General features: G+C 38.8%; 1 protein-coding gene across 1 annotated transcript in view; it reads left to right on the top strand.

Moving 5' to 3' along the window:
- Cpd (carboxypeptidase D) overlaps positions 1–26,676 on the top strand; it is a 94,420-nt gene that overhangs the window by 38,030 nt on the left and 29,714 nt on the right. The window contains exons 3-8 of the mRNA XM_004667877.2: positions 1,987–2,129; positions 2,843–3,012; positions 4,275–4,624; positions 7,239–7,430; positions 10,212–10,379; positions 26,242–26,351. Of these exons, the coding sequence (XP_004667934.2) occupies positions 1,987–2,129; positions 2,843–3,012; positions 4,275–4,624; positions 7,239–7,430; positions 10,212–10,379; positions 26,242–26,351 (1,133 nt within the window). The remainder of the gene's footprint in view (positions 1–1,986; positions 2,130–2,842; positions 3,013–4,274; positions 4,625–7,238; positions 7,431–10,211; positions 10,380–26,241; positions 26,352–26,676) is intronic.

Raw genomic sequence — 26,676 nt, 5'->3', positions numbered from 1 at the left:
AGGGTGGCCTCAGACTCATGGTGATCCTCCTACCTCTGCCTCCAGAGTGCTGTGATTAAAAGTGCGCCACCATACCTGACTCTATAATAAGCTTTTTTTTTTTGGTTTTTCGAGGTAGGGTCTCACTCTGGCCCAGGCTGACCTGGAATTCACTATGGAGTCTCAGGGTGGCCTCGAACTCACAGCAATCCTTCTACCTCTGCCTCCCAAGTGCTGGGATTAAAGGTGTGTGCCACCGTGCCTGGCTTATAACATGCATTTTTTAAATATTTTATTTTATTTTTGAGAGGGAGAGAGAGATAATAGTCACGCCAGGGCCTCCAGCCCTGCAAATAAACTCCAGACTCATGTGCCACCTTATATATCTATCTGGCCTATGTGGGTTCCGGGAACCCAGGACCCAGGTTCTTTGGCTTTGCAGGCAAGCACCTTAACCACTAAGCCATCTCTCCAAACAGAAACTGAAGAGTTGGAAGGATGGATTGTGATTATCTAATGTTTACTTTTCAAATAAATAAATAAAAACCCACATTAATAGTGTCAAAGAACTTTCAGCCTGTAAGTGGCAGAGGCAGCTATGACTCTAGGATACCTTTTGTTGCTGAATGAATGAAAGGGAAATGATTCTCCTGAGCTGAAGGATTCTATATGACCTTATCTAAGATGTACTGGCAATTGGAGAAAGATAATCCTCAAAATGTACTTTTGTGCTTTGTTTGGGGTCTTTGGATACAACTGAAAAAGGAAGTTCTCTTTGCCAGGAATAGGTGTATAGGAGGATTTTGATAAGTAGTGGGCATTGGCTGAGCAGACCTGGACTTTGGGCCATCTTTTAGGAATAATAGAAGTAAGTGACTAAGGACAGGGACTATGTCTGTCACATGCAAAAAAAAAGGGGGGGGGGGCTTTGGAAAGCTTCTAGTACTGTAAATGTTTCCCTACCCATATTTTGGAAACAAGGTGAGTTCATAGAGAAGATAGCTTACTTCTTATCTATTCTTTAGGTCTCACCCACCTAAAACAAGATGTGAGAAAACCAAGTGACAATAGTCATTAGGGAAATTGCTTTCTACAAAATGAGTGTGTGGGCTTGTCTAGGTGTCAAAGTAATGGTGAAGGTGGCTCATTGTAGACAGTTATTCTCCTTTGAATTTTGTCTTCCATTAGACACATTTTGAAAGAGTTTATTCTCTCTTCTTTTTTCCCCAATTAGTGTAGCTGTGCCACCTTAGGCAGAAACCTTTTTCTCTTGCCACCTTTTTGATAAAGGGGTCACAGTTAAGAGTAGTAGGTACTTGGGCTGGAGGGATGGCTTAGCAATTAAGGCATTTGCCTGCAAAGCCAAAGGACCCAGGTTCAATTCCCCAGGACCCACGTTAGCCAGATGCACAAAGGGGCACATGCATCTGGAGTTAGTTTGCAGTAGCTGGAGGCCCTGGTGTGCCCATTCATTCTCTCTCTCCCTCTTTCTCTGTTAAATAAATAAAAGTAAAATATTTTTTAAAAAATAGAAGTACTTAATGATGTTTTGGCATGTATATCCTTTACAGCCTTAGCAGCATGTGTGCCCTTCATTTTCATTCTGTTATAAATCTTAACCTCTTTGTGCCTCACTTCTCACATCTATAAAATGGACAGAATGGTAGTACCTACCTCATATAATTGCTATACATATTAATTTAATACACATACAACTCTCACAATGATCTGACATATATAATAAGCACTAAAACAGCTTTTATTATTAACTTCTTTAATCGTACTTTCCATAACTGTTCATCCTACCAATTAAATGTACTATATATTCATGAATTTATTTTCAGTATATATTCTTTCAGCCTGCTTTCTTGATTTTCTCTGTCATTGAGTCTTCTCCAATTTTAAACTACTTAATGTTTTAAAGAAAAGTTACACATGGCAAAGGTGAATAATTTAATTTCTCCAGTCTCTTGGGAGAATGAAATTATTTTTTCCTTCATGTTACAGGTGGTATGCAAGATTACAATTATGTATGGGCCAACTGTTTTGAAATCACATTAGAATTGTCTTGTTGCAAGTACCCACCTGCTTCACATCTTCATCAGGAATGGGTGAACAATCGTGAGTCTTTGATCACATTGATTGAAAAGGTAAAGTAGCTGACTGGAATGTTGAAAGTAATGGATTAAACAAGGGAGAAATTTGGATGTATATGAATAAGTCTAAACTTCTATCACTTATCATATGATTGCATATTGTCTCTAGAAATTATTACATTATAATTTATTAGAACATATCTCACTCTGCCTCTTCTGCCTCTCATTCCTAACTCCCTCCTGCTCCATAGGGCTTCCTTTGTCTGTCTTAGAACCCCTTTTCACATGGAAATAATTAGCCAAATTTGTACTACTAGAGGCTTGCAGTGAGGATTAGTGGTAGAGCCAGTGCTTGGCTCCAGTAAAGTCCTAAGCTCAATTTCCAGCTCCGATGAGACACCATAAATTTGTACTGCCAAGTTAATAATATTCATATTTGCTAGACACCAAATGAACCTGGACTTCAGTTTAATATAGATATGAGACAAGCTTATACAATTATTGGCTATGACAGAAATTATAGTTTGGTGAGAAAATTAGAAGTCTGGCTTTAAAGAAAGGTACTTTCAAAAGCACCTTAGTAGAGACATGTATGAGTTAAATTTTAGGAATTAAGACTTGTATCTATATTTTGTTTCAACTTCAAGGAATTGAAAAATATTTTAGAAAGGTAGTAGAGTAGCTTTATTTTTTAAAACTCTAGCAGAAACACTGTATTTTCTTGTTTTCAAATTGATTGCCTCTGAGCTTTGATTCTTGTCTTTTAGGTACACATTGGAATTAAAGGATTTGTTAAAGATTCAGTAACAGGATCTGGGTTGGAGAATGCAACCCTCTCAGTGGCTGGTATTAATCATAATATCACAACAGGCAGATTTGGTGATTTCCACAGATTACTTGTTCCTGGAATTTATAATCTTACAGCAGTTGCAACTGGGTAAGAATTTTTTTTTTTTAGTATGTGTGAGGAGAATAGATGGGTAGTGCCCATTTACTCATCTGCAGTGGGGTGTATTTGCCTATGGTGGCCAGAGCGGAATGTCATATGTACTGATCCATCACTCTTCCAACTGGTCTTGTTTTGAGCCAGAGTCTTTTTACTGATTCTGGTACTCCAATGATTCTCAGGTCTCTGCTCCCATGCAGGGCTGAAGTTATAGGCATGTGTGGCCACACCCAGCTGTTTATGTGGGCTCTAGAGATTCAACCTCTGCCTAACCGAGGTTCCCTCAGGCCTTCACCCAGGAGATGCATTTAACTTAAGCTGAGCCATCTCTCCAGCCTATCAATTGGATAAAAATTTAAATCAGACTCTTAATTAAAATGTCAAGCCTCTATGTCTAAAACATTTAAAAGATAGTATAATAAATGTTACTCATTGAATCTGGCCTTTATTTTACTTCTTTTCTTTTTTCTTTTTCCTTTTAAAGTGAGAAAGTACTATCATGGAGGGGTTTGGCACTTAGTCTAACAGTGGAAAACATAATTGTAGCATTAGGAGGAAAAGCTGCTTTAAAAGCTTGAAAAGATGTGTAAAGCATCATCTCAAGGCTAATTGAATCCTAGGGCTCTGTAAATAGCATTTGAAAAACTGTCTCATCAGCAGCCAGTTTCCCATTTGCCCTGGAAGCTCATTATCATGAGAATTTAATTGATAACCTTTCATTTAATTTTGAGTTTTATAATGGAAAAAAAAGTGGGGATGGTAGTTTGATAAGGCACTACAGGGATAATTTATCCCTTTAAATACTATAACAACAGTTAAAATAGAATGATTAGCTTATTTGTTCCTTTGAATGTGACTTTTTTAAAATGTATTTTAGTATATGGTACCTGGGAAGGTTGGAGAGGTGTCTGCCTGCAAAGCCAAAGGATCCCAGTTCAATTCTCCAGGACCCACATAAGCCAGATGCACAAGAGGGCACATGCATCTGGAGTTTATCTGCAGTAGCTGGAGGCCCTGGCACGCCCATTTTCTCTCTCTCTCTCTCTCTCTCTCTCTCTGTCTCTGTCTCTCAAATAAATAAAATATATTAAAAAAAACTTAATCTGAGATCCTCTCTCTGAGTTAACATCCTAAGAATCTTAAATGTATCTTGATTTAGTTCTGAGTTTTTATAGACCACTAAGTGCAAGAGTATGAAAAGGCTATTATGTTTTTATAAGACTAAGCCATCTACTTTTTCAAATATTTTTCAGGTATATGCCACTGACTATTAACAATATAACTGTGAAAGACGGACCTGCCACAGAGGTGGATTTTTCTCTTAGGCCAACTGTGAGCTCAGCAGTTCCTCACACAACTGAACCTGTGGCAACAGCTAGTACAGTTGCTGTCCCTAATATTCCTCCTGGAACATCATCTTCCCAACAGCCAGTTCAGCCAAAAGACTTTCGCCACCACCATTTCCCTGATATGGAAATCTTCTTGCGAAGATTTGCCAATGAATACCCTAATATCACTCGTCTGTATTCATTGGGAAAATCTGTAGAGTCTAGAGAACTCTATGTGATGGAGATATCTGATAATCCAGGTGTCCATGAACCAGGTAATTGGTATGACTTTGCACATAATTTCAGTAGTGTCTCTTTAAGCTATATGTTATATTGTGGTGCTTTGTCCAGAAATGTCACCTGTATTGTGCAGAACATGAATTAAGAAAACAGCAGGACAATGTGAATTAAGAAAACTTAGCCAGACATGGTGGCGCACATCTTTAATCCCATCACTCAGGAAACAGAGGTAGAAGAATTACTATGAACTTGAGGCCAGCCTGAAACTACAGAGTGAGTTCCAGCCTGGACTAGAGTTAAGACCCTGCCATTCTGGGTTCGATTCCTCAGTGCCTACATAAAGCCAGATATACAGAATGGCACATGTATCTGGAGTTTGTTTATAGTGGTGGGAAGGCCTGGCATACCTATGCTCTCTTCCTCTCTCTCTTATTTCAACTAAATTAATTTAAAAAAAAAAAGAAGGGCTGGAGAGATGGCTTAGCGGTTAAGCGCTTGCCTGTGAAGCCTAAGGACCCCAGTTCAAGGCTCGGTTCCCCAGGTCCCACGTTAGCCAGATGCACAAGGGGGCGCACGCGTCTGGAGTTTGTTTGCAGAGGCTGGAAGCCCTGGTGCGCCCATTCTCTCTCTCTCCCTCTATCTGTCTTTCTCCCTGTGTTTGTTGCTCTCAAATAAATAAATAAATAATGAACAAAAAAATATTTTAAGAAAAAAAAAAAAGAAAATATAGCTGGAGGGATGGCTTAGCAGTTAAGGGGTTTTCCTGTGAAGCCAAAGTACCCAGGTTCAATTCCCCAGGACCCGCATAAGCCAGATGCACAAGGGAGCACATGCGTTTGGAGTTCGTTTGCAGTGGCTAGAGGCCCTGACGCATCCATTCTCTCTCTGTCTGCCTCTCTTCTCTCTGTCTCTCTCGACTTTCAAATAAATAAATAAAATTTTAAGAATATTAAAAAAGAAGAAAATATAGTCAAAAGAGAAAGATGTAGGTGATCCTCAGAAAAGAAAATTCTGGGTTTTTTGTTTTTTGTTTTTTGTTTTTTGTTGGTTTTATGAGGTAGGGTCTCACTCTAGCTCAGGCTGACCTGGAATTCTCTATGTAGTCTCAGGGTGGCCTCAAACTCATAGTGATCCTCCTACCTCTGCCTCCCGAGTGCTGGGATTAAAGGCGTGCGCCACCACGCCCAGCTGAAAATTCTGTTTTTAATTAAAGTTTTATTATTATTTAAGAGAGAAGAAAGGAAAGAGAAAAGAGCAGATAGAGAAAATGGGCACACCAGGGCCTTTAGCCACTGCAAACAAACTCCAGATACATGCACCCTCTTGTGCATCTGGCTTATATGAGCACTGAGGAATTGAACCTTAGTCATTACTAGGCTTTGCAGGCAAGTGCCTTAACCAATGAGCCATCTCTCCAGCCCTAAATTTACTTATTTTTATTTATTTGAGAAATACATATATAGAGAGAAAGAAGCAGACAGAGAATTGGACACACCAGGGCCTCTAGCCACTGCATATGTACTCCAGACACACGCACCACTTTGTGCATCTGGCTTATGTGGGTTCTGGGGAATTGAACCTGGATCTTTTGGCTTTGCAGGCATGCTCATTGACCACTAATCCATCTCTCCAGCCCAAGGAAAAAAAAAATTGGGGTGGGGGTTGAAGCAGGGTCATACTCTAGCTCAGGCTGACCTGGAATTCACTATGTATTCTGAAGCTGGCCTTGAACTCACAGCAGTCCTCTTACCCTCTACCTTCCAAGTACTGTGATTAAAGGTGTGTGCCACCATGCCTAGCTCAAAGAAAATTCTTTTGATAATACCTACTTGAATGGTATTTTCTTTCCTTTTTTTGTTTTTTTTCTTATTTATTTATTTGAAGTATGTGTGTGTGTGCGCACACACACAAGAGAAGGAGAGAGAGAGAAGAAAGAAGATAGAATTGGCACACCAGATCCCACATAAGTCAATCACACAGGTGATGCAATGTTGCACATGTGCACAAGGTGGTGCACACGTCTGGAGTTCGATTGCACTGGCTGGAGGCCCTGGCGTGCCAATTCTCTCTCTCTTCTCTCTCTCTCACACTAAAAAAAAAGTCTTGGGGCTGGGATGGTGGCTTAGCAGTTAAGGCATTTACCTGCAAATCCTAAGGACCCCGTTTCGTTTCCCCAGGACTCATTTGCCAGATGCACAAGGGGACGCATGCATCTGGAGTTCGTTTGTAGTGGCTGGAGGCCCTGGTGTGCCTATTCTCTCTCTTTCTCTCTGCCTCTTCCTCTGTCTTTCTCTCTCTCAAGTAAATAAATAAATAAAATATTTTTTAAGTTTTGGTTCATGATTTTTTAAAATATTATTTATTTATTTGAGAGAGTCAAAGAGAGAGAGAGAGGGATGGAGAATATGGGCATAACAGGGCCTCCAGCCATTGCAAATGAACTCCAGACACATGTACCACCTTGTGCATTTGGCTTACATAGGTCCTGGGGAGCTGAGCTTGGATCCTTTGGCTTTGGGGGCAAACGCTTTAACTGCCAAGCCATCCCTCCAGCCCTGGTTCAGGACTTTTATACATCTTAGGGGAAAATCAGACTCCATGATAACTGAAAAGGAAAACAAGTCTTCCATGTAATTATTTTGTCTGCAGGTGAACCAGAATTTAAGTACATTGGAAATATGCATGGAAATGAAGTAGTTGGAAGAGAACTGCTACTGAACCTCATTGAATACCTTTGTAAGAACTTCGGAACAGACCCAGAAATAACTGATTTAGTTCGTGGCACTAGAATTCATCTTATGCCATCCATGAATCCTGATGGGTATGAAAAGTCCCAGGAAGGTAATGAATAACAGACTGTTAATGCTTAGTCTTTGGGGTATTGTATGGCATGATAGAGGAGACATTGAACTTATTCCGTTACTTTTTTGTTTGTTTGTTTTTTGAGGTAGTATTTTGATCTATATCAGGCTATCACTATGTACTCTCAAGGTGGCCTCAAAGTCATGGCAATCCTCCTACCTCTGCCTCCTGAGTGCTGGGATTGAAGGCATGCACCACCATGCCCCGCTCAAATTTTTTTCTTTTTAACATTTTTTATTCTTATTATTTATGTAGCTTTTTGTATACGCATAAGATAGATTAGATTTTTCACTATATGATCAAACTTTTATTTAGTAGCATTACTTGCATTTTGGTAGTGGCTTTTTACATTCATTAATGTTCTCCAAAGGAATAGAATGTGTGTGTGTGTGTTTGCATGTGTATAGAATCATAAAGGGGGATTTATAAGATGGCTTGCATGATTGGAGGCTGGGTAGATCAACAGTGGCCCTCTGTAAGCTGAAGAAACAGAGAACCTGGTAGCTACTCAGTCCAAGAACCTGTAAGCCTCATAACAAGGAGAACCAATGATGTACATCCAGCCCAAGGCTTAGCCCTGGTAGCACCTTGGAATCACCATTGTGAGTCTACACTGAAAAGCTGAAGAAGCTAGAGTCTGATGCCCATGGGTGATGGCAGCAGCAAGAGATGCACACAGTCAAAAAGAATGGAGAATGCATGTAATAGCTGTTTTCCTCCTTCCATTTTTTTGTTCCATCTGGCCCCCAGCGTGTCAGACACCCACATTCAAAGAGAATCTTTCTCTACTAGTTGCTATTTACAAATCAATTACCTCTATAAAAGAATAACAAAAAAAACCCTCACAGACATATCCAGCTTTGAGTTTTACTAATCTTAACTGTTTCTCAGTCCAACTAAGTTGACAAGCAAGATTAACTTACACTTATTTATTAAAAATAATTTTATTTTTGTAAATTATTTCATTTTTGCAGTTATTATTGAATTATTGTGTTTGCAACCTTATTTTAAGTGAAAAAACAGATAGTACTTGAAGCCAGTAACTTTTTTGACCTCGTTCTGTACTTCATATGTATTCTAACCCTGCTCAGATGTTGCTTTTTCTTCCTCTTGCCTCCTGTAGGTAAGCCCATTTCTTGGGACAAATACCATAAAGGCTGGAAGAACAGGTTTACACAGGCCACCATCTGCAGAACCCTAGGATAGTGAGAGTCCATTCCCTCTACACTCTCCATGAATCCATAGGGAACTTTTCACATTTTCTTTATTTTCCCCTCTGAAGGTTTGATAATTTGGGGCTGAAATAAACTGACAAAGGGTAGATAACAAGGAAAAAACAAATTTATTTATGTACAGAAACATGAGATCCACACACCAAATACAAGACTCAAAGGAGGGCTAGGCAGTTGACTCATATCCACCTAAGCAAAGGACGAGGGTTTGGACCTCGTTGAAGGTTGAAGAAAGAATGCTCACATCCAGCAAGAACTGTCTTGTTACACAGTCTGCCAGGTGATAGTCACCTTTGATCATCTCTGGACTCAAGTGTCAAACCTCTAATCTACCTATAGGAATACATTTCCTAGGCAGAAAAGAGGATAAGATAGAAAGCCCCTAACTGCATTTTCTGCTTACTAATGTATATAGATGTTAATTTCTTTTTATAAAAGGATACATTTTCAGAGTTATTCCTGTCTGTAGTTTCTCTCAGTACCAACTTGAAATATGCCCAAGAAATGTATTTGGGGTGTGATATTTTACTCTCCCACAGTTGCTTCAAGGCAGTGATACCTTAGTAGACTAGGCGCTACAGTGTGATTCTGCCATGTGATTGATAACTCACACCAAGCTTGCCACATGGAGAGTCAGCTGCTCATTGTTACCCAGAAGCTCGTCTGAACAAACATGCTTAGGCTGTCAGCATCACAGTACCTCCTACAACACTCCCCCTTTCTGAAAAGTGGATCTAATTACCACTGAGCCCTTTAGTTATTTTTCTTCATTCACTCACAATTCTTTTTCTAATTATAATGACAGTAATAGAGTGCTGAGCACATAGTGAAATGGAATCTGCACAGCTAAGCTTAAATCCTTTTTCTCTATCAGGTTAAATATCCAACTGTGTTCTTGGCTAACTTTACCTTTTCAGTGTAAACATATCACAATTTTCATTTGGTCTCTATTTGTTGTCTTAGACTGTGTATAAGTACCATACAACCTCTCTCTGATCAGTAATGCTTAGTAGATGTGTTGATCGTGTCATTATATCGTGATTATGGACACCAGAGGGGAGAAGTGAAAGGATAATGGTTTTACCTCTCCGCTCTAAAAATGTGGAAGAGATAGAGTTTTTAAAAAAATATACAATGTAAGCTGGAGAGATGGCTTAGCAGTTAAGGCACTTGCCTGCAAAGCCTAAGGACCCAGGTTCAATTCCCCAGTACTCATGTAAGCCAGATGCACAAGGTGGCGCATGCATCTGGAGTTTGTTTGCAGTGGCTAGAAGCCCTAGCACACCAGTTCTCTCTCTCTCTCTCTCTCTCTCTCTCTCTCTCTCGTGTGTGCACGCTCAGCCTCTTTCCCTCTCTCAAATAAATAAAAATAAAATACAAAAAAATCAAAATAGACATTTTAATAACATTGGGATTGACAACAAGCCTGATATGTGTGCACTTACCTTTCAGTTTGATTGCTGAAGCAGTATGTGTTGGATTAAAATGTAAGCAAACATGCCTTAAATTTGAATTCTTCTTTCTACAGGAGATTCAGTAAGTGTAGTTGGCAGAAACAACAGCAACAACTTTGATCTCAACCGGAATTTCCCAGACCAGTTTGTTCAGATCACAGATCCTATCCAACCAGAAACCATTGCTGTAATGAGCTGGTTGAAGGCCTATCCATTTGTGCTATCAGCAAATCTGCATGGAGGTATGGCAACTTTAGATTCCACTAATTACTTTTTGTTGAGAGCATTTTAAAATCCTGGGGAAATTTTACCTATTTGTAGTTGTTGCAGTCAGGTTCACATTGCTGGCAGAAATCACCTGACCAAGAGCACCTTGTAGGAAAAAAGGATTTATGATGGCTTACAGACTCAAGGGAAAGTTCCATGATGGCAGGGGGAAACAATGGCATGAGCAGAGGGTGGAAGTCACTCCCTGTGGCAGATGGACCACAGTTACAGGAAAATGTGCCAAGCATTGGCAAGAGGAAACTGGCTATAATACCCACAGGCCCACCAACAGTACTGCCTCCAAGAGGCATTAATTCCCAAATCCCCATCAGCTGGGAACCTAGCATTCAGAACACCTAAGTTTATGGGGGACACCTGAATCAAACCACCACATTCTTCTCTTAGCCCCAGTAAGCTGATAATCATACATAATATAAAATAACAATGCATTCATCCAACTTTAAAAGTCCCCTTACTTTTTATCAATCCTAATAATGTTCAAATATTCCCATAGTCTGAGATCTTTTAACTGAGCCATAATACCAAAAAGTCCCCCAAAAAACCATAATGGCACAGAATTCACATTTACACTGCAAAAGATGGCAATGGGCATAGCAAAGAAATATTTAACCAATACAAGATTTAAAACACGGCAATCATCAAACTCTGCAGCTTCAAGTCCAACAACTGTAGCCAGTGGTAAATCTCCAAGTCCAATAATTCTAACAAGCAACAAGTCTCCTGAGTTCCAATTCCACCCCTCCAACTAGGCTACTCCCAGTCCTGGAAAACTTTATCTGGGGCCAGCAGCTGTCCTTAGCAGGCATTTCGTGGTCCCGGTATCTCCACTGGCTCTCCTCTGCAATCCACAGTTCATCCTCACAGCTGTATTGGGTCTCCATGCAGGCATCTAGCAAACATGCTTCATACTGCCCATGGCCATTTCCAAAACACAAAACCATGTTGCAAACTCAATGACCTTCTTGTTACTGCATTTCTTACACTCCACAATACCAGGTACAGTGTCAGTTTGTTAATCCAAGGGGGAATAAAGCAGATTTTGAAGAACAAGACACTCCTTGAGCACTCAGGCCCCTTCAAGAGTCTACATTCTTCCTGTTGCCCCAGTGCAGGTCAGCTGGCCTGATCTCAAAGGTTGTATAATTGCAGCTGAACAGGCAGAAGTTTCAGCCTAAAGATTTCTTTTGGGGCCATATCCCTCTGCTCACATCAGTTTGTTTCTACACAAAGCAACCCTGCACAAGTTCTCAGGACACAAACATGACAAAACTGCTTCTAGCCCAGTCCAAGCAAAGCTCTTTCTCACCCTCACAAGCCAAACCTCATAGTCCATAGTTGTTACTGTATTCAGGTCTTTCAGTTCTGACCAGAATAGTCCATCAAGCTGTACTTACAGCATTGCAAGGCATCTCTTACGCCAAGGTTTCAAATCCTTCCACATTCCTCTTGAAAATCAGCTCCAAAAAGCCAAAGCCACACAGTCAGTTGTGTAGCAGCTTTCCCACTACTCTGGTACCAACTTTTTTGCTGCAGTCAGATTTGCATTGCTGGCAGAAATCACCCAACCAAGAGCAGTTTATGGAGGAAGAAAAAAAAAAAGATTTATTTTGGCTTATAGACTTGAGGGAAAGCTCCATGATGGCAGGGGAAAACGATGGCATGAGCAGAGAGTGGACATCACCTCCTGGCCAGCATCAAGTAGACAACAGTTACAGGAGAGTGTGCCAAACGCTGACAAAGAGAAACTGGCTATAATACCCATAAGCCCACCCCCAACAATCCACTGCCTCCAAGTGATATTAATTCCCAAATCTCCATCAACTGGGAACCTAGCATTCAGAACACCTGTTTATTGGGGACACGTGAATCAAAACCATCACAGTAGTCTTAGACACTAAGTATTCTGTTACTGCTTATATGACAAATAACAATAAAGATCTTTTTTCTTTTTATAAAGGCCAATTTCCCTGGCTAATCTCTTCCAACTTTTCTTTTCATATTTTGTTTGCTTGTTTTATTTTTATTTTTATGTTTGTTTATTTGCAAAGAGGGAGAAATTGAGAATAGAGAGAGCAAATAGACATGCCAGATCTAGCTACTGCAAACAAGTTGTAGATGCATGTGCCACTTTGTGCATCTGGCTTTACATGAGCACTGGGGAATTGAACCCAGATCATTAGGCTTTGCAAGCAAGCACTTTCAGTGCTAAGCCAACTCTCTGGCCCTTGTTTTGTGTTTTTAAACAAGGTATTTCTACATAGCCCAAGCAGGCCTGGAATTTACTATGTAGATCAGACTGGACTCAATCTTTTTTTTAATATTTTTTATTTTTATTTGTTTATTTGACAGAGAGAGGGGGGCCAGAGAGAGAAAGAAAGGGCATGCCAGGGCCTCAAGCCACTGCAAATGAACTCCAGGTGCATGTGCTACCTTGTGCATCTGACTAACATGAGTCTTGGGGAATTGAACCTGGGTCCTTTGGCTTTGCAAACAAACACCTTAACTGCTAAGCCATCCCTCCAGCCCTGGACTCAAATCTTGCAGTGATCTTCTTGCCTCTGCCTCCTGAGTGCTGGGATTGCAGGTATATACTGCCATACCTGGCCTCTCCCCTCTTTGTTTTCCCTTGGCATCCTTTTTCTCTCTCCATATCCAACTTCTTTTTTCTTCCCCTTCTGTCCCCCTGTCTTCTCCTTCTTCCTTCCTTCCCTCTCTCTTTTTTCCATTCTTTTCTGTCTTTTCTTTTCTGTCCTTTTGTCATCCTCCCTTTCCTCTCTCTTGTAATTTTTCAAGTAGTTTGTGTCTACTCCTCACACTGGGAATTTGGTAACATTACTCTTTGTCATTCATAAAAATTGAACAACAGATCCAAATTTTCAGCACTTTAAGTTTCATAAATTCTTATATAATATAGAGATTTTGACTTTCTCTTATCTTTCACTTGCTACATACATATCCTGAACTGTGGTATAATGGCCCATTTTCAGAGGGTCTGAGGTTATGTACCTCCATCTGATTCAGCAGGAATGGTGCAGTTGAGGTCAACACTAAAAGCTATCATAATGTCCAGTTAGGCTTGTGTGACTGAGAATGAAGGTATCAGTGCATAGAAGGGCTAAAAACATGTACACATAAGCTTGAATGTGAGTGTTCAGGATACATGGATGTTCATTCAGCAGTATTCATAATAGCCAAAAGGTAAATACAACCATTATCTGATAAATGGAAAAATAAAATGTGGTATGTGCACACAGTGAAATATTGAGCATGACAAGCAGTTAAGTACTTGTGCCTACTAAAGCATAGACAAGCCTCAAAAGCATGCTGCATGGTAGAAGCCATCACAAAAGACTACATTGTGAGACACATCTATAGGAACTGTTCAAAATAGACAAATCCATAAACTTGGCATGTAATTCTTGAGTTGGACTAGCCACTGGAGGGAAGGAAAGGGTCAGTGATTGCTAACAGGTTCCAGGAGTTCTTTTTAGAGTCATGAAAATATTCTCAAACTAGGTAGTAGCAGTGGTTGCATAACCCTGTAAACACCTTTAAATGGATGCATTAAATGGTTGTGAATTATATGTCAATAAAGCTTTAAAATAAAAAGACCATGACAATGAAGAAGAGATTTAGTGTTACTATTTGTTGAAATGTCCAACAGAATTATCACAATTGAGATTTGATAGCATATGGAATAACCTTCCATTTTAGAATGACATTACATTGTTATGGATAATTAGATTTGGAGAGTAAATTAAGAGTCTCTAAAACTTGCTTTGAAAGATTCCCCATAGTAGAAAAACATACTTTCTTAGTTAATTATTCATGGATAATTCTCAGAGAGTCTATAGGAATTATGAAGTTATACATAGACTGGCAAAATATACTTTTAATGTTACTTTTAAATATTTTATGTATTTTATGCTGTGTTAATTTTTTCTTGTTTTTTTTGTTGTTGTTGTTTTTGTTTTGTTTTGTTTTGTTTTGTTTTGTTTTGTTTTTCAAGGTAGGGTCTCACTCTGGCTCAGGCTGACCTGGAATTAACTATGTAGTCTCAGGGTGGCCTCGAACTCATAGTGATCCTCCTACCTCTGCCTCCCAAGTGCTAGGATTAAAGGCGTGCACCACCACGCCCAGCTGTGTTAATTTTTTAATACTTGGGAAAATATTCTCAGAATTGTCACATGTTAGCAAGGTGTGCTACATGTCTTTAACCCCAGCTTTTTGGAAAGCTGAAGCAGGAAGATCATGAATTCAAAGCCAACCTGTGCACCATAGTAAGACCCTGTCTCCAAAAACAAGAAAAGAAAAATGAAAAAGAGTCATATGTCATATTAGTTAAATCTAAAGTCTTAGTAAGAGTCATGTTACAGTGAAGACAAGTCACAGTTGCACAAGATGCCATGGCATGGGAAGACACTGGCATCTTCAGTCAACTTGACTTGTAGCTTCACTTTGTTTTCTTAGCTTAAAATTTTTAAGTTTCTAAAATTTTGGCAAAGAAATTTGGCAAAGAAATATAAAAGATTTTTTCTGCAGTGGGGAAAATTGCTGTGCCCTCTTAGCTTATCAGCTGGAGTTTGACTTTGTGAATTGATAGAAAGCAGACAAAATTTATTTGATGTTACTATTTTTATGTGGCATGGCAGTTAGAAGGAATCTCAAGGAAGTAAAATTCTATTTTAAAAAGTAGTTAGATTTGAAGATTATGCATCTTAACAAAGGCCATATGTTATAAAAAATGACTAAATAAAGAAAGAGATTTGGGCGTCCAGGATCAGTAAATTGTGAGGTATTTATTTAAAAATGCATAGGGGAAACAAGTAGTAGATAAGGGTTATTTTTAGTAAGAATTGTTTGTATAGACTTACTGGCCTTGACTTCTGTCTCATGATAGGATTTTTTTTTTTTTCTTTGTATCCAGAGAGCACTTTTCTTATGGAAAATTTATGCTCTGTGTCTAGGCAGAAAGGGGAGGGCAGAGAACCTGTCCTTGCATCTTTCTTGTTTGGGCTGAAAATTATGTAACAGAGTGACATAGATTTGAGTAGCATGTTCCCAGCCCTTCATTGCAAACTTAACAATTTAGAAAGATTTTGAAAGAATATAAAGATTCCTTTTTATAAACTTCAATGCTTTTTTTTAATTAAAATGAAATTCTCAACTAACTGTTATCAAGTGGACAATTCCAGTGGCATTTTGTGCATTCACAATTGAGAATTTACCACCTCTATCAAGTTCTAAAACATTTTCATCTTCCCAAAAGTAAACCCCATATCTGCTAAAAATTTCTTCCCACTCTGCCCTCTCCTTAGCATCTGGTAACCACTAATCTGTGTTCTATCTCTGGATTTATGTACTCTAGATCATACAAATGGAACCATACAATATTTATTCTTTTATGTTTGGCTTATTTCATTTAGCATAATAGTTTTAGGATTCATTCATTCAAGTTATGCCATGAATCAGTACTTCATTCCTTTTCACAGATGAGTAATATTTGAAAATTTATTTCACACTGTATCCATTTAGCCATTTGTAGAAATGTGGTGGTTTTCACTTTTTGACTTTTACAAATAGTGCTGCTTTGAACATTGGCATATACAATTCTACTTGAAGTCCCTGTTTGGGGGAATAGAATGCTAAGCCATATGGTAATTCTATGTGTAGCTTTTTAAAAATATATTATTTTTATTGACAACTTCCATAATTGTAAACAATATCCCATAGTAACTCCCCCTCCCCAACTTTCCCCTTTGAAACTCCACTCTCCATCATATCCTCTCCTTCTCAATCAGTTTCTCTTTTATTTTGTTCATTTGTTTTCTGAGGTAGGATCTCACTCTAGCTCAAGCTGACCTGGAAGTCACTATGTAGTCTCAGGGTGGCCTCAAACTCATGGCAATCCTCCTACCTCTGCCTCCCAAGTGCTGGGATTAAAGGCGTGTGCCACCATACCTAGTTCTCTTTCATTTTGATGTCATGATTTTTTCTTCCTATTATGATGGTCTTTTAGTGTCAGGCAGTGTGAGGTCATTGATATGCCAGCCATTTTGTGTCTGGAGGAGCACATTGTAAGGAGTCCTACCCTTCCTTTGGCTCTTACATTCTTTCTGCCACCTCTTCCACAGTGGACCCTGAGCCATGAAAGGTGTGATATTTCAGTGTTGAGAACTCTTCTGTCACTTCTCAGCACCATGGTGCCTTCTGAGTCATCCCAAGGTCACTGCCATCTGAAAAGAGAAGCTTCTCTATCCAAAAGTGAGAGTAGCATTAATATATGGGTATGAACATTAAGAGAAGTGCTTACTGGGCAGTTTGGTGAACATAGTGTATACTTTCAGCCAGACAGCAGCAGACATTACACCCCTAGGGCTCATGACTATCCATTGTAGGTTTTCAGTATCAGGGATATATTCCTTCCCATGGAGCAGACCTCCAGTCAAATTAGAGGGTGGTTGGTTTCCCGCATAACAAATGTGCCACTATTACACCAGTTGGCTCATTTCACCCGGCTAGCCAAATATAAGGCTTGTAGTGTCTACTGTTGGGTATCTTCATTGGTGATTTGTCTCTCTCCCATTGAACTGCATGCAGTGTGGCTTTCTCCAGCTTTCTGTCAGATGGTCTATATCAGCGAGGTTTTCAGCAGAGCTCCTGCAGGGTTTCTCAGTGACCTAGCAGCCCAAGTATGTGGAGTCTTCAGCAATAGGGTCTTATCATTTATTCCTGGTGGGAGACCAAGGGCCTCAGCAATGGCCTGTAATGTTTTGGGGGCATCAGGGACCTCCCTGGCCAACAACTCACTGGAAGATATCCCATCCCTGGCACTGAAAATTATCTACTAACAATCTATGGTTCCTGTGTGTTCCATTGTCCAAAAAACTAGGTTTCCATATGACTTATTTATATCCTCTTATATTTTGATTAGCCCTCCCTCCACCTTTCCTTACTCAGTCTCTTCCCCTGACCTCACTTAGGCCTTTTCACCCCCATTAATATGTTCTTCTGCTTACATATATACAATACCATCCTATTAGGTCCCCCCTCCCTCCCTCCCTTTCTATTCTCTTTATATCTCCTTTCTAGCTTACTGGCCTCTGCTACTGAGTTTTCTTCCTACTCACACAGAAGTCCAGTCATTTGTAGCTAGGATCCACATATGAGAGAGAACATGTGACATTTGATTTTTTGAGCCTGGGTTACCTCACTATAATCCTTTCCAGATCCACCCATTTTCCTGCAAATTTCATAACTTCATATTTTATTTACCACTGAGAACTCCTTTGTATAAATGTGCCACATCTTCATTAGGCTGGTTCCATTTCCTAGCTGTTGTGAATAGAGTGGCAATAAACATGGTTGAGCAAGTAACTCTAAGGTAGTGAGACAAGTCTTTAGGATATATGCTTAGGTGTGGTACAAGTGGGTCATATGGTAGATCAACTTTAAGCTGTCTAAGGAACCTCCACACTGATTTCCACAATGACTGGACCAGATTGCATTCCCATCAACAGTGTAGAAGGGTTCCTCTTTTTCCGCATCCTCACCAGCATTTGTGTTCATTTGTTTTCATGATGGTAGCCAATCTAACAGGAGTGAGATAGAATCTCAACATAATTTTAATCTGCATTTCCCTGATGACTAGGGATACTGAACATTTTTTAGATGCTTATATGCCATCTGTGTTCCTTCTTTAGAGAACACTCTGTTTAGTTCCATAGCCCATTTTTTAATTGGGTTGTTTGATTTCTTATTATTTAATTTTTTGAGTTCTTTGTATGTCCTAGATATTAATCCTCTATCAGATATATAGCTGGCAAAGATTTTCTCCCATTCTGTAGGTTGCCTCTTTGCTCTATTCATAGTGCTTTGTTGTACAAAATGTAATTTCATTAGGTCTCAGTGGTTAATCTGTGGTTTTATTGCCTGAGCAATTGGGGTTATAATTCAGAAAGTCCTTGCCAAGACCAATATGTTGAAGGGTTTCCCCTACTTTTTCCTCTAGCAGTTTCAGAGTTTCAGGTCTCATATTAAGGCCTTTGATTCATTTGGACTTAATTCTTGTGCATGGAGAGAAAGAAGGATCTATTTTCATCCTTCTACAGAAACATATCCAGTTTTCCCAGCACCATTTGCTGAAGAGGCTGTCTTTTCTCCAATGAGTGTTTTTGGCATTTTGATCAGGTGACTATAGCTACCCGGACTTTTATCTGGGTCCTCTGTTCTATTCCACTGATCTACACATCTGCTTTTGTGCCAGTACCACGCTGTTTTTGTTACTACAGCTCTGTAGTATAGGTTAAAATCAGGTATGGTGATACCACCAGCCTTTTTTTTTTTTTTTTTTTGCTCAAAATTGTTTTACATATTCAAAGGGGTTTTTTGTGCTTCTAAATGAATTTTTGGATTGTTTTTTTCTGTTTGCATGAAGAATGCCATTGGAATTTTGATAGGGATTGCATTAAATGTGTAGATTGTTTTTGGTAAGATTGCCATTTTCGCAATATTGATTCTTCCAATCCAAGAACAAGGGATGGCTTTCCATATCCTAGTGTCTTCTGCAATTTCTTGCTTGAGTATTTTAAAATTTTCATTGTAGAGATCCTTCACTGCCTTGGTTAGGTTTATTCCAAGGTTCTTTTTATTTATTTATTTTTTGATGCAATTGTGAATGGAGTGCTTCTCTAATTTCATCCTCTGTGTGTTTGTTGTTAGCATATAGGAAGGCTACTGATTTCTGTATATTTATTTTGCATCCTGCTACTTGGCTATAGGTGTTTATCAGCTCTAACAGTTTGCTGGTAGGGTAATTAGGGTCCTTTACATATAGAATCATGTCATCTGCAAATAATGATAATTTGATCTCTTCTTTTCCAATTTGTATCCCTTTTATGTGTGTCTCTTGCCTTATTGCTATGGCTAAGACTTCCAGTACTCTATTTTAAAGTAAAAGTAGGGACAGCAGACACCCTTGTCTTATTCGTGATTTTAGTGGAAAAGCTTCAAGTTTTTTCCATTTAGTATTATGTTGGCTATACGCTTGTCATAAATAGCCTTTATTGCCAGGCAAGGTGGCACACGCCTTTAATCCCAGCACTTAGGACACAGAGGTAGAAGGATTGCCTTGAGTTCAAGGCTACCCTGAGACTACATAGTGAAATCCAGGTCAGCCTGGACTACAGTAAAACCCTACCTCAAAAAACCAAAACAAAAAAAAAAAAAATAGCCTTTATTATGTTGAGATATGTTCCTTTTTTTCCAGTCTCTGTGGGACTTTTATCATGAAGGGATATTAGATCTTGCCGAATGCTTTTTTTGTTTGTTTGGTTGGTTTTTGTTTTTTTCAGGTAGAGTCTCACTCTGGCCCAGGCTGACATGGAATTAACTATGTGTCTCAGGGTGGCCTCAAACTCACAGTGATCCTCCTACCTCTGCCTCCCAAGTGCTGGGATTAAAGGTGTGTGCCACCATACCCAGCTCTCAAATGCTTTTTCTGCGTGTAATGAGTTGATCATGATCATGTGATTTTTGTACTTCAGTCCATTTATATAATGTATTACATTTATTGACTTGTGTGTGTTGAACCATCCCTGCATCTCTGGGATAAAGCCTACTTGGTCAGGATGAATGACCTTTCTGATACATACTTGTATTCTGTTTGCCAATAATTTGTTGAGAATTTTTGCATCTATGTTCATGAGGGAGATTGGTCTGTAATGTTCTATCTTTGCGTGGTTTTAGTATCAGGGTGATTCTGGCTTCGTACAAGGAGTTTGCTAAGATTCCTTCTTTTTCTATTTTATGGAAAAGCTCAAGAAGCATAGGTGTAAGTTCTTCCATGAAGGTCTGGTAAAATTCAGCAGTGAATCCATCTGGTCCTGGAATTGTTTTAGATGGGAGAATTTTGATAACTGCTTGGATCTCCAAACTTGTTATAGGTCTATTTAAGTGGTTAATCCCATCTTGATTTAATTTAGGTAGATCATATAAATCAAGGAAATCATCCATTTCTTTCAGATTTTAAAACTTAGTGGAGTATATGTTATTATAGTATGTCCCTATGATTTTTTGAATTTCTCTGGTATCTGTTGTGATGCTGCCTTTTTCATCTCTAATTTTATTAATTTGTGTCTCTTCTCTCTTTTGCTCAGATCTGCTAAAGGTTTATCAATCTTGTTTATCCTTTCAAAGAACCAACTCTTTGTTTCATTGATTCTTTGGAGGATTGTTTTTTTTGTTTGTTTGTTTCTATTTCATTAATTTCTGCCCTAATCTTTATTATTTTTTCTGTCTACTGATTTTTAGTTTGTCTTGTTCTTCTTAGGTGAAGCATTAAGTTGTTTACTTGCAACCTTTCTAATTTCTTAGTATTGGCACTTAAAGCTATAAATTTCCCTCTTAGGACTGCCTTCATTGTGTTCCAAAGGTTTTGGTGTGTTGTGTTTTCATTATCATTTGACTCTATGAATTTTTTTATTTCCTTCTTGATTTCTTCATTGACCCATTCATCATTTAGTAGTGTATTGTTTAGTTGCTATGATTTTGAGTATGTTCTATAGCTTTTCTTGCTATTGATTTGTAGTTTATCCCCATTGTGATAGGATAGAGTACAAGAAATTATTTCAGTTTTTCTGTGTTTGTTAAGATTTGCTTTGTGTCCTAATATATGGTCTATTTTAGAGAATGTTCCATGTGCTGCTGAAAAGAATGTGTATTCTGCAGCATTTGGATGAAATGTCCTGTATATATCTGCTAGGTCCATTGGTTCTATGATCTCATTTAATCCAGATGCCTCTCTGTTTATTTTTTCCCAGGATAACCTGTCAGTTGATGAGAGTGGGGTGTTGAAGTCACTCACTATAGCTGTGTTTGGTGTTATCTGTGACCTTAGTTCTAATAGTGTTTGTTTGATGAAGTTGGGAGCTCCCACATTAGGTGCATGTGTTTAGGATTGTAATGTCCTCCTGTTGGAGTGTGCCTTTAATCAATATAAAGTGACTTTCCTTCTTTCCTAACTAATGTTGGACTGAAGTCTACCTTGTCAGATATTAAGATAGCAACCCCTGTTTGTTTTCTAGGCCCATTTGCTTGAAACATTGTTTTCCAACCTTTCATCCTAAGATAGTGTCCAACCCTTGTGAAAAGGTGAGTTTCTTGGAGGCAACAAATTGTAGGATACTTCTTTTTAATCCAGTCTGCAAACCTGTGTCTTTTGGTTGGGGCATTGAAGCCATTGATATTAAGAGTTATTATTGAAAGATGTGTATTTATTTTTGCCATTTTTCTTGCTTTGTAGTTCTTCTGGTTTTACCTTTTCTTTCTTGTATTAACTAGTATTTGAGTATTGTTTATTTTTTCCAGGTTCCTTATATGTGTGTTTTTCTTTCTCTTCAACATGGAGAATGCTTTCAAGTATTTTCTGTAGAACTGGTTTTGTCTTCAAATATTCTTTTAGCCTGCTTATGCCCTTATTTCTTCATCTATTTGAATGGATAGAATAGATAGCTTTACAGGATAAAGTAGCCTTGTTTGACAGTTGTTATCTTTCAGAATTTGGAATACATCATTCCAAGCCCTTTTGGCTTTTAAAGTTTGTGTTGAGTAATTTGCTGTAATCCTGATGGGCCTGCCTTTATATGTCACTTGATTTTTCTCTCTTAACAGCTTTCAGTATATTTTCTTTGGTTTGTGTGTTTGGTAGTTTAATTATAATATGGTGAGGAGAGTTTCTTTCCAGGTTTTGTCTGTTTGGTGTTCTAAAGGATGCCTGTATCTACCTTCTGTGATTTTGTTGAAGACGCCTACTATGCCTTTGGAGTGAAATTCTTCTCCTTCTTTACACCCTGAATTCTTATGTTTGATCTTTTCATAGTATCTTGAATATCTTGAAATTCCCATTTATACTTTCCTATTAGTTTGTCTTTCTCTGTATTGGACTGTGTTAGATCTGATACCTGGTCTTCTAGTTTAGATATTCTGTCCTCTCCTTCATCTGTTCTCCTGCTGAGATTTTTTTTAGTTTTTTATTTCATTGACTGTGTTCTTCATTGCTAGTAATTCTGACTGGTTTTTCTTTATTATTTCTATTTCATTATTTATGTCTTGTATTGATCTCTTTATTTCATTAAATTGGTTTCCTGTGTCTTCTTTGATTCCTTTGATTTCCTCTTTCCTTTAATTTCCTCTTTGATTTTTTTGAACATATTTATAATCATTCTTTTGAAATCTTAGGCATTTCCTCTAAATCACTTTCACTGGAGGTCATTTTTGGTACATTAATACTTTTTGGTAGATTTTTATTATCTTGATTTTTGCTTGCTATAATGTACATACTTTTGTATCTTGGATTAATTTAATGCTTGGATTTTCTAGTTAGCTGCAGTATTATTAGATGTATCAATCAATCTGATGTTATAAATCTTCAGGGGTAGGAGCTTAAAGGGCTAGGTGTGGCTCTCAAGACTCTCAGAGAAACCACAAAAGTGTCCCTATATGTTGGGTTTGCCTGCTATGAGAGTATTCAAGTATGCTGAGTAGAACAAAATGTAGGCAGATTCTAAAATTTAACCAAACAATGTACACATTCAATGAAAAACAGCAGTGTTTATGCAAAAGTAGGTATTATGACTACCAGATCCCACACCCTTAATCCTGTCAACTAGGAGGCTAAGATTTCTGGTCTGTTGAGGGTTCCAAGTCAGCTTGTGACCATGTGAGACCCTTCACTAATGAATGACAGAAAAGGGAACAAAAGCACTATAAATCAGGAAGCAACAAATGACAACCCAAAATATAGCTTATTTAAGAATGACAAATCCGGGCTGGAGAGATGGCTTAGTGGTTAAGTGCTTGCTTGTGAAGTCTAAGGACCCCGGTTTGAGGCTGGATTCCCCAGGACCCACATCACGTTAGCCAGATGCACAAGGGGGCACACGCATTTGGAGTTCGTTTGCAGTGGCTGGAGGCCCTGATGCGCCCATTCTCTCTCTGTCTGTCACTCTCAAATAAATAAATAAAAATGTACAAAAAAAAATTTAAAAAAGAATGGCAAATCCAATAATTCATCAAATTTAACATACAATTTATCCTGACATGGAAGGTACAATTAGCACTTCCAATTCAAGCCTATATACCAGGCTTTTTTGGTGGGTACTAACCTGGTGTAATCCCAATTACCTTTTGGGATGGTTTTGTCTCAATTATGCTGCGCTCCTGCTTGGGTCCCTCTTTGTTGCACTGTGGGCTCAGGTAGGCTGGGTGGCTCACTGGTTCGCTGTTCTGATTGCCTGTGCCGGGGGTGCTGTGTAGGTAAGCTCCCTATGTGTGGCTTTTTGAAAAACTGCCAGGCTGTTTTCCAGTGGCCAAACCATCTCATATTCACACTGGCAATGTATGAGAGCTCCAGTTTCTTCTCTTCCTTGCAAAGTAATCACCATTGATACCTCATGTGGTTTTGATGTGCACCTCTTCAGTGATTAATAATCTTGAACATTTGTATAGTCTCTTTGGTGAGATAGTTGTTGAATTCCTTTGTCCAAGTTTTATTTTATTTTTGAGGTAGTGTCTCGCTCTCGTCCAGGCTGACCTAGAATTCACTATGTAGTCTTAGGGTGACCTCAAACTCACAGCGATCTTCCTACCTCTGCCTCTTGAGTGCTGGGATTAAAGGCGTATGCCATCATGCCTGGCTTTGTTCAAGTTTTAATTGTGTTTTTGATGCATAAATGGTTTTAACTTCCTATTAACTTTAATTTACCTATTTTTATTTTGTTGTTTATGCTTTCAGGTTGATGATAATTAATTCCTGAGATTGTTACAAAACTAATTCTCTTTCAGTAAAATATGAACGTTTAAAAATACCCTTGAGGTCTAACTAAGCCATCCACTTCGTTTTGGAGATGGAGAATCTGAAACAGAGAGGTTAAGTGACTCATGGATAGCAGAACCTGACCCACAGAAAGAGTATCAATATGGGAGGCATAGTGACTGTTACCACTTGATGGTGCTGAAAAAAAAGTTGTTGTTGACTTTTTATTTGAAGTTTTGAATATGGGTCATGGGTCCAGAGTAAAATTAGATGCTTTTGAAGCTTAAAATTAAGAGGACATATTAAAACACGCTTGTTCTGTTAAAACTATTTGGGAATTAAATGAGCATTGTAATTCATACTTGCTTCTTAAAACTTTTTTTTTTTTTCCTATGAATGTTTGTTAGTATTTGCTACATGTGAAACTGACTATTCTACCTCCTTTCCTAGAAAGTGGCATGAAAAAATACAGGGCAAGGACAACTAATTCAGTGGAAAAACATTGGACAAATGGACAGATGAAAGCAGTTTGATGAATAGGAAAATAAAAGTTTCAGTTCTTTGACATGCATAGTTTGAAGCTTTTGCCTGAGACATACCCTAAGTGCTTCATGTCCTATGGGAAGCATAAGAGGAGTGCATGTACTCTCCATGTTTTAAAGCATCCCTTTTTTAGCCTTGGGTCATGAAATAACTCTCATTGAATAATTTTTAGTTAGACTATAAGAGAAACTATAAAAACAAAAACTTTGGGGCCGGGTGTGGTGGCACACACCTTTAATCTCAGCACTTAGGAGGCAGAGGTAGGAGGATCACTGTGAGTTCAAGGCCACCCTGAGACTACATAGTGAATTCCAGGTCCACCTGAGCTAGAGTGAGACTCTACCTCAAAAAACCAATTCCCTCCCCTCCCCCCAGTTAAAAAAAAACACTTTGGTAGATTTTTTTGTTTTTTTGTTTTTTTTTCTGAGTGTGGGTCAGCCTAGTTCTGTTATCCCTATCTTAGATTCCACATCTCCAAAATGAGGAGACATAGTTGGACCTCAAGAATCTGTTCATATTTTAAAATCCCATGGCTTTTTAAATGTCTGAAATTTTAGTTACTTATTTATTTAAGAGAGAGAAAGATAGAGAATGGGCACACAAGGGCCTCCAGCCACTGCAAACAAACTCCAGATGCATGTGACACCTTATGCCTCTGGCTTTACGTGGATGCTGGAGAATCAAACCTGTGTCCTTTGGCTTTGCAGGCAAATACCTTTTAACTGCTAAGCCATCTCTCCAGCCCTAAAATGTTCTGAGTTTTATTGAAGGAGTCTCGTGTTTCTGATCCTAGATCTTACAATAATAAAATTATTGAAGTTGTAAATTCCAAACACCTTTCTAGTTAAGAATAACCTTTGAGTGGCATGCATATGTATTTTCTCACTTGTTCATTTTGATTTTGATTGAGGAAATTAGTAGTTGATTGTCTTTTTGATGTTGCTGTTGCAGTCAGCTTCTAATTGCTAGTAGAAAATACCCAACCAAGAGCAGCTTGTGGGAGTAAAGGGTTTATTTTGGCTCATAGACTCGAAGGGAAGCTCCATGATGGCAGGGGAAAATGATGGCATGAGCAGAGGCTAGACATCAACTCCTGGCCACTATCAGGTGGAAACCAGCAGCTAGGGAGTGTGCCAAACACTGCCAAGAGGAAACTGGCTATAACACCCATGTGCTTGCCCCCAACAGTACACTGCCTCCAGGAGACTTCAATTCCCAAATTTCCACCACCTAGGAACCTAGCATTCAGAACATATAAGTTCCTGTGGGACACCTAAATCAAACCACCACATAAGCCCTCTGTTACTGAGTCACACTCCTAGCCTTTATTTTTCAGTTATATTGAGGAAATTAGCCTTGGCAAATTTTCTTGATTTTCCTAACAGTATTATGAGAAGTTTACTTTATGTTCATGATCAATTTAAAGATAGATAATGGTTCATGTCCTTTTCTCTCAATAGGTTCTTTAGTGGTTAACTACCCTTTTGATGATGATGAACAAGGAGTTGCCATATACAGTAAATCACCAGATGATGCTGTGTTTCAACAAATAGCACTTTCTTATTCCAAGGTATGCTTGTGCTTGAACCTTAGATGCTTTAAAATTCATTTTAAAGTACATAAAGAGCTTGGTGTGGTAGCTCACACCTCTAATCCTAACACCGAGGAAGTTGGGATAAGAGGATATCTGTGAGTTGGAGACCAACCTGGGCTACAAGCATGAGTTCAGGTCAGCCTAGGCTAAAGTGAGACCTTGTACCCCAAACAGCTTGGCATGGTGGCACATGCCTTTAATCCCAGCACTCAGGAGGCAGAGATGGGAAGATCACCATGAGTTTAAGACCGGCCTAGGACTACAGAGCAAGGTCCAAGTCAGCCTGGGCTAGAGTGAGATC

This window comes from Jaculus jaculus, chromosome 9 (assembly GCF_020740685.1).
Source record: "Jaculus jaculus isolate mJacJac1 chromosome 9, mJacJac1.mat.Y.cur, whole genome shotgun sequence".
Lineage (NCBI taxonomy): Eukaryota > Metazoa > Chordata > Mammalia > Rodentia > Dipodidae > Jaculus > Jaculus jaculus.
This window is presented reverse-complemented; position numbering and strand designations above follow the sequence as displayed.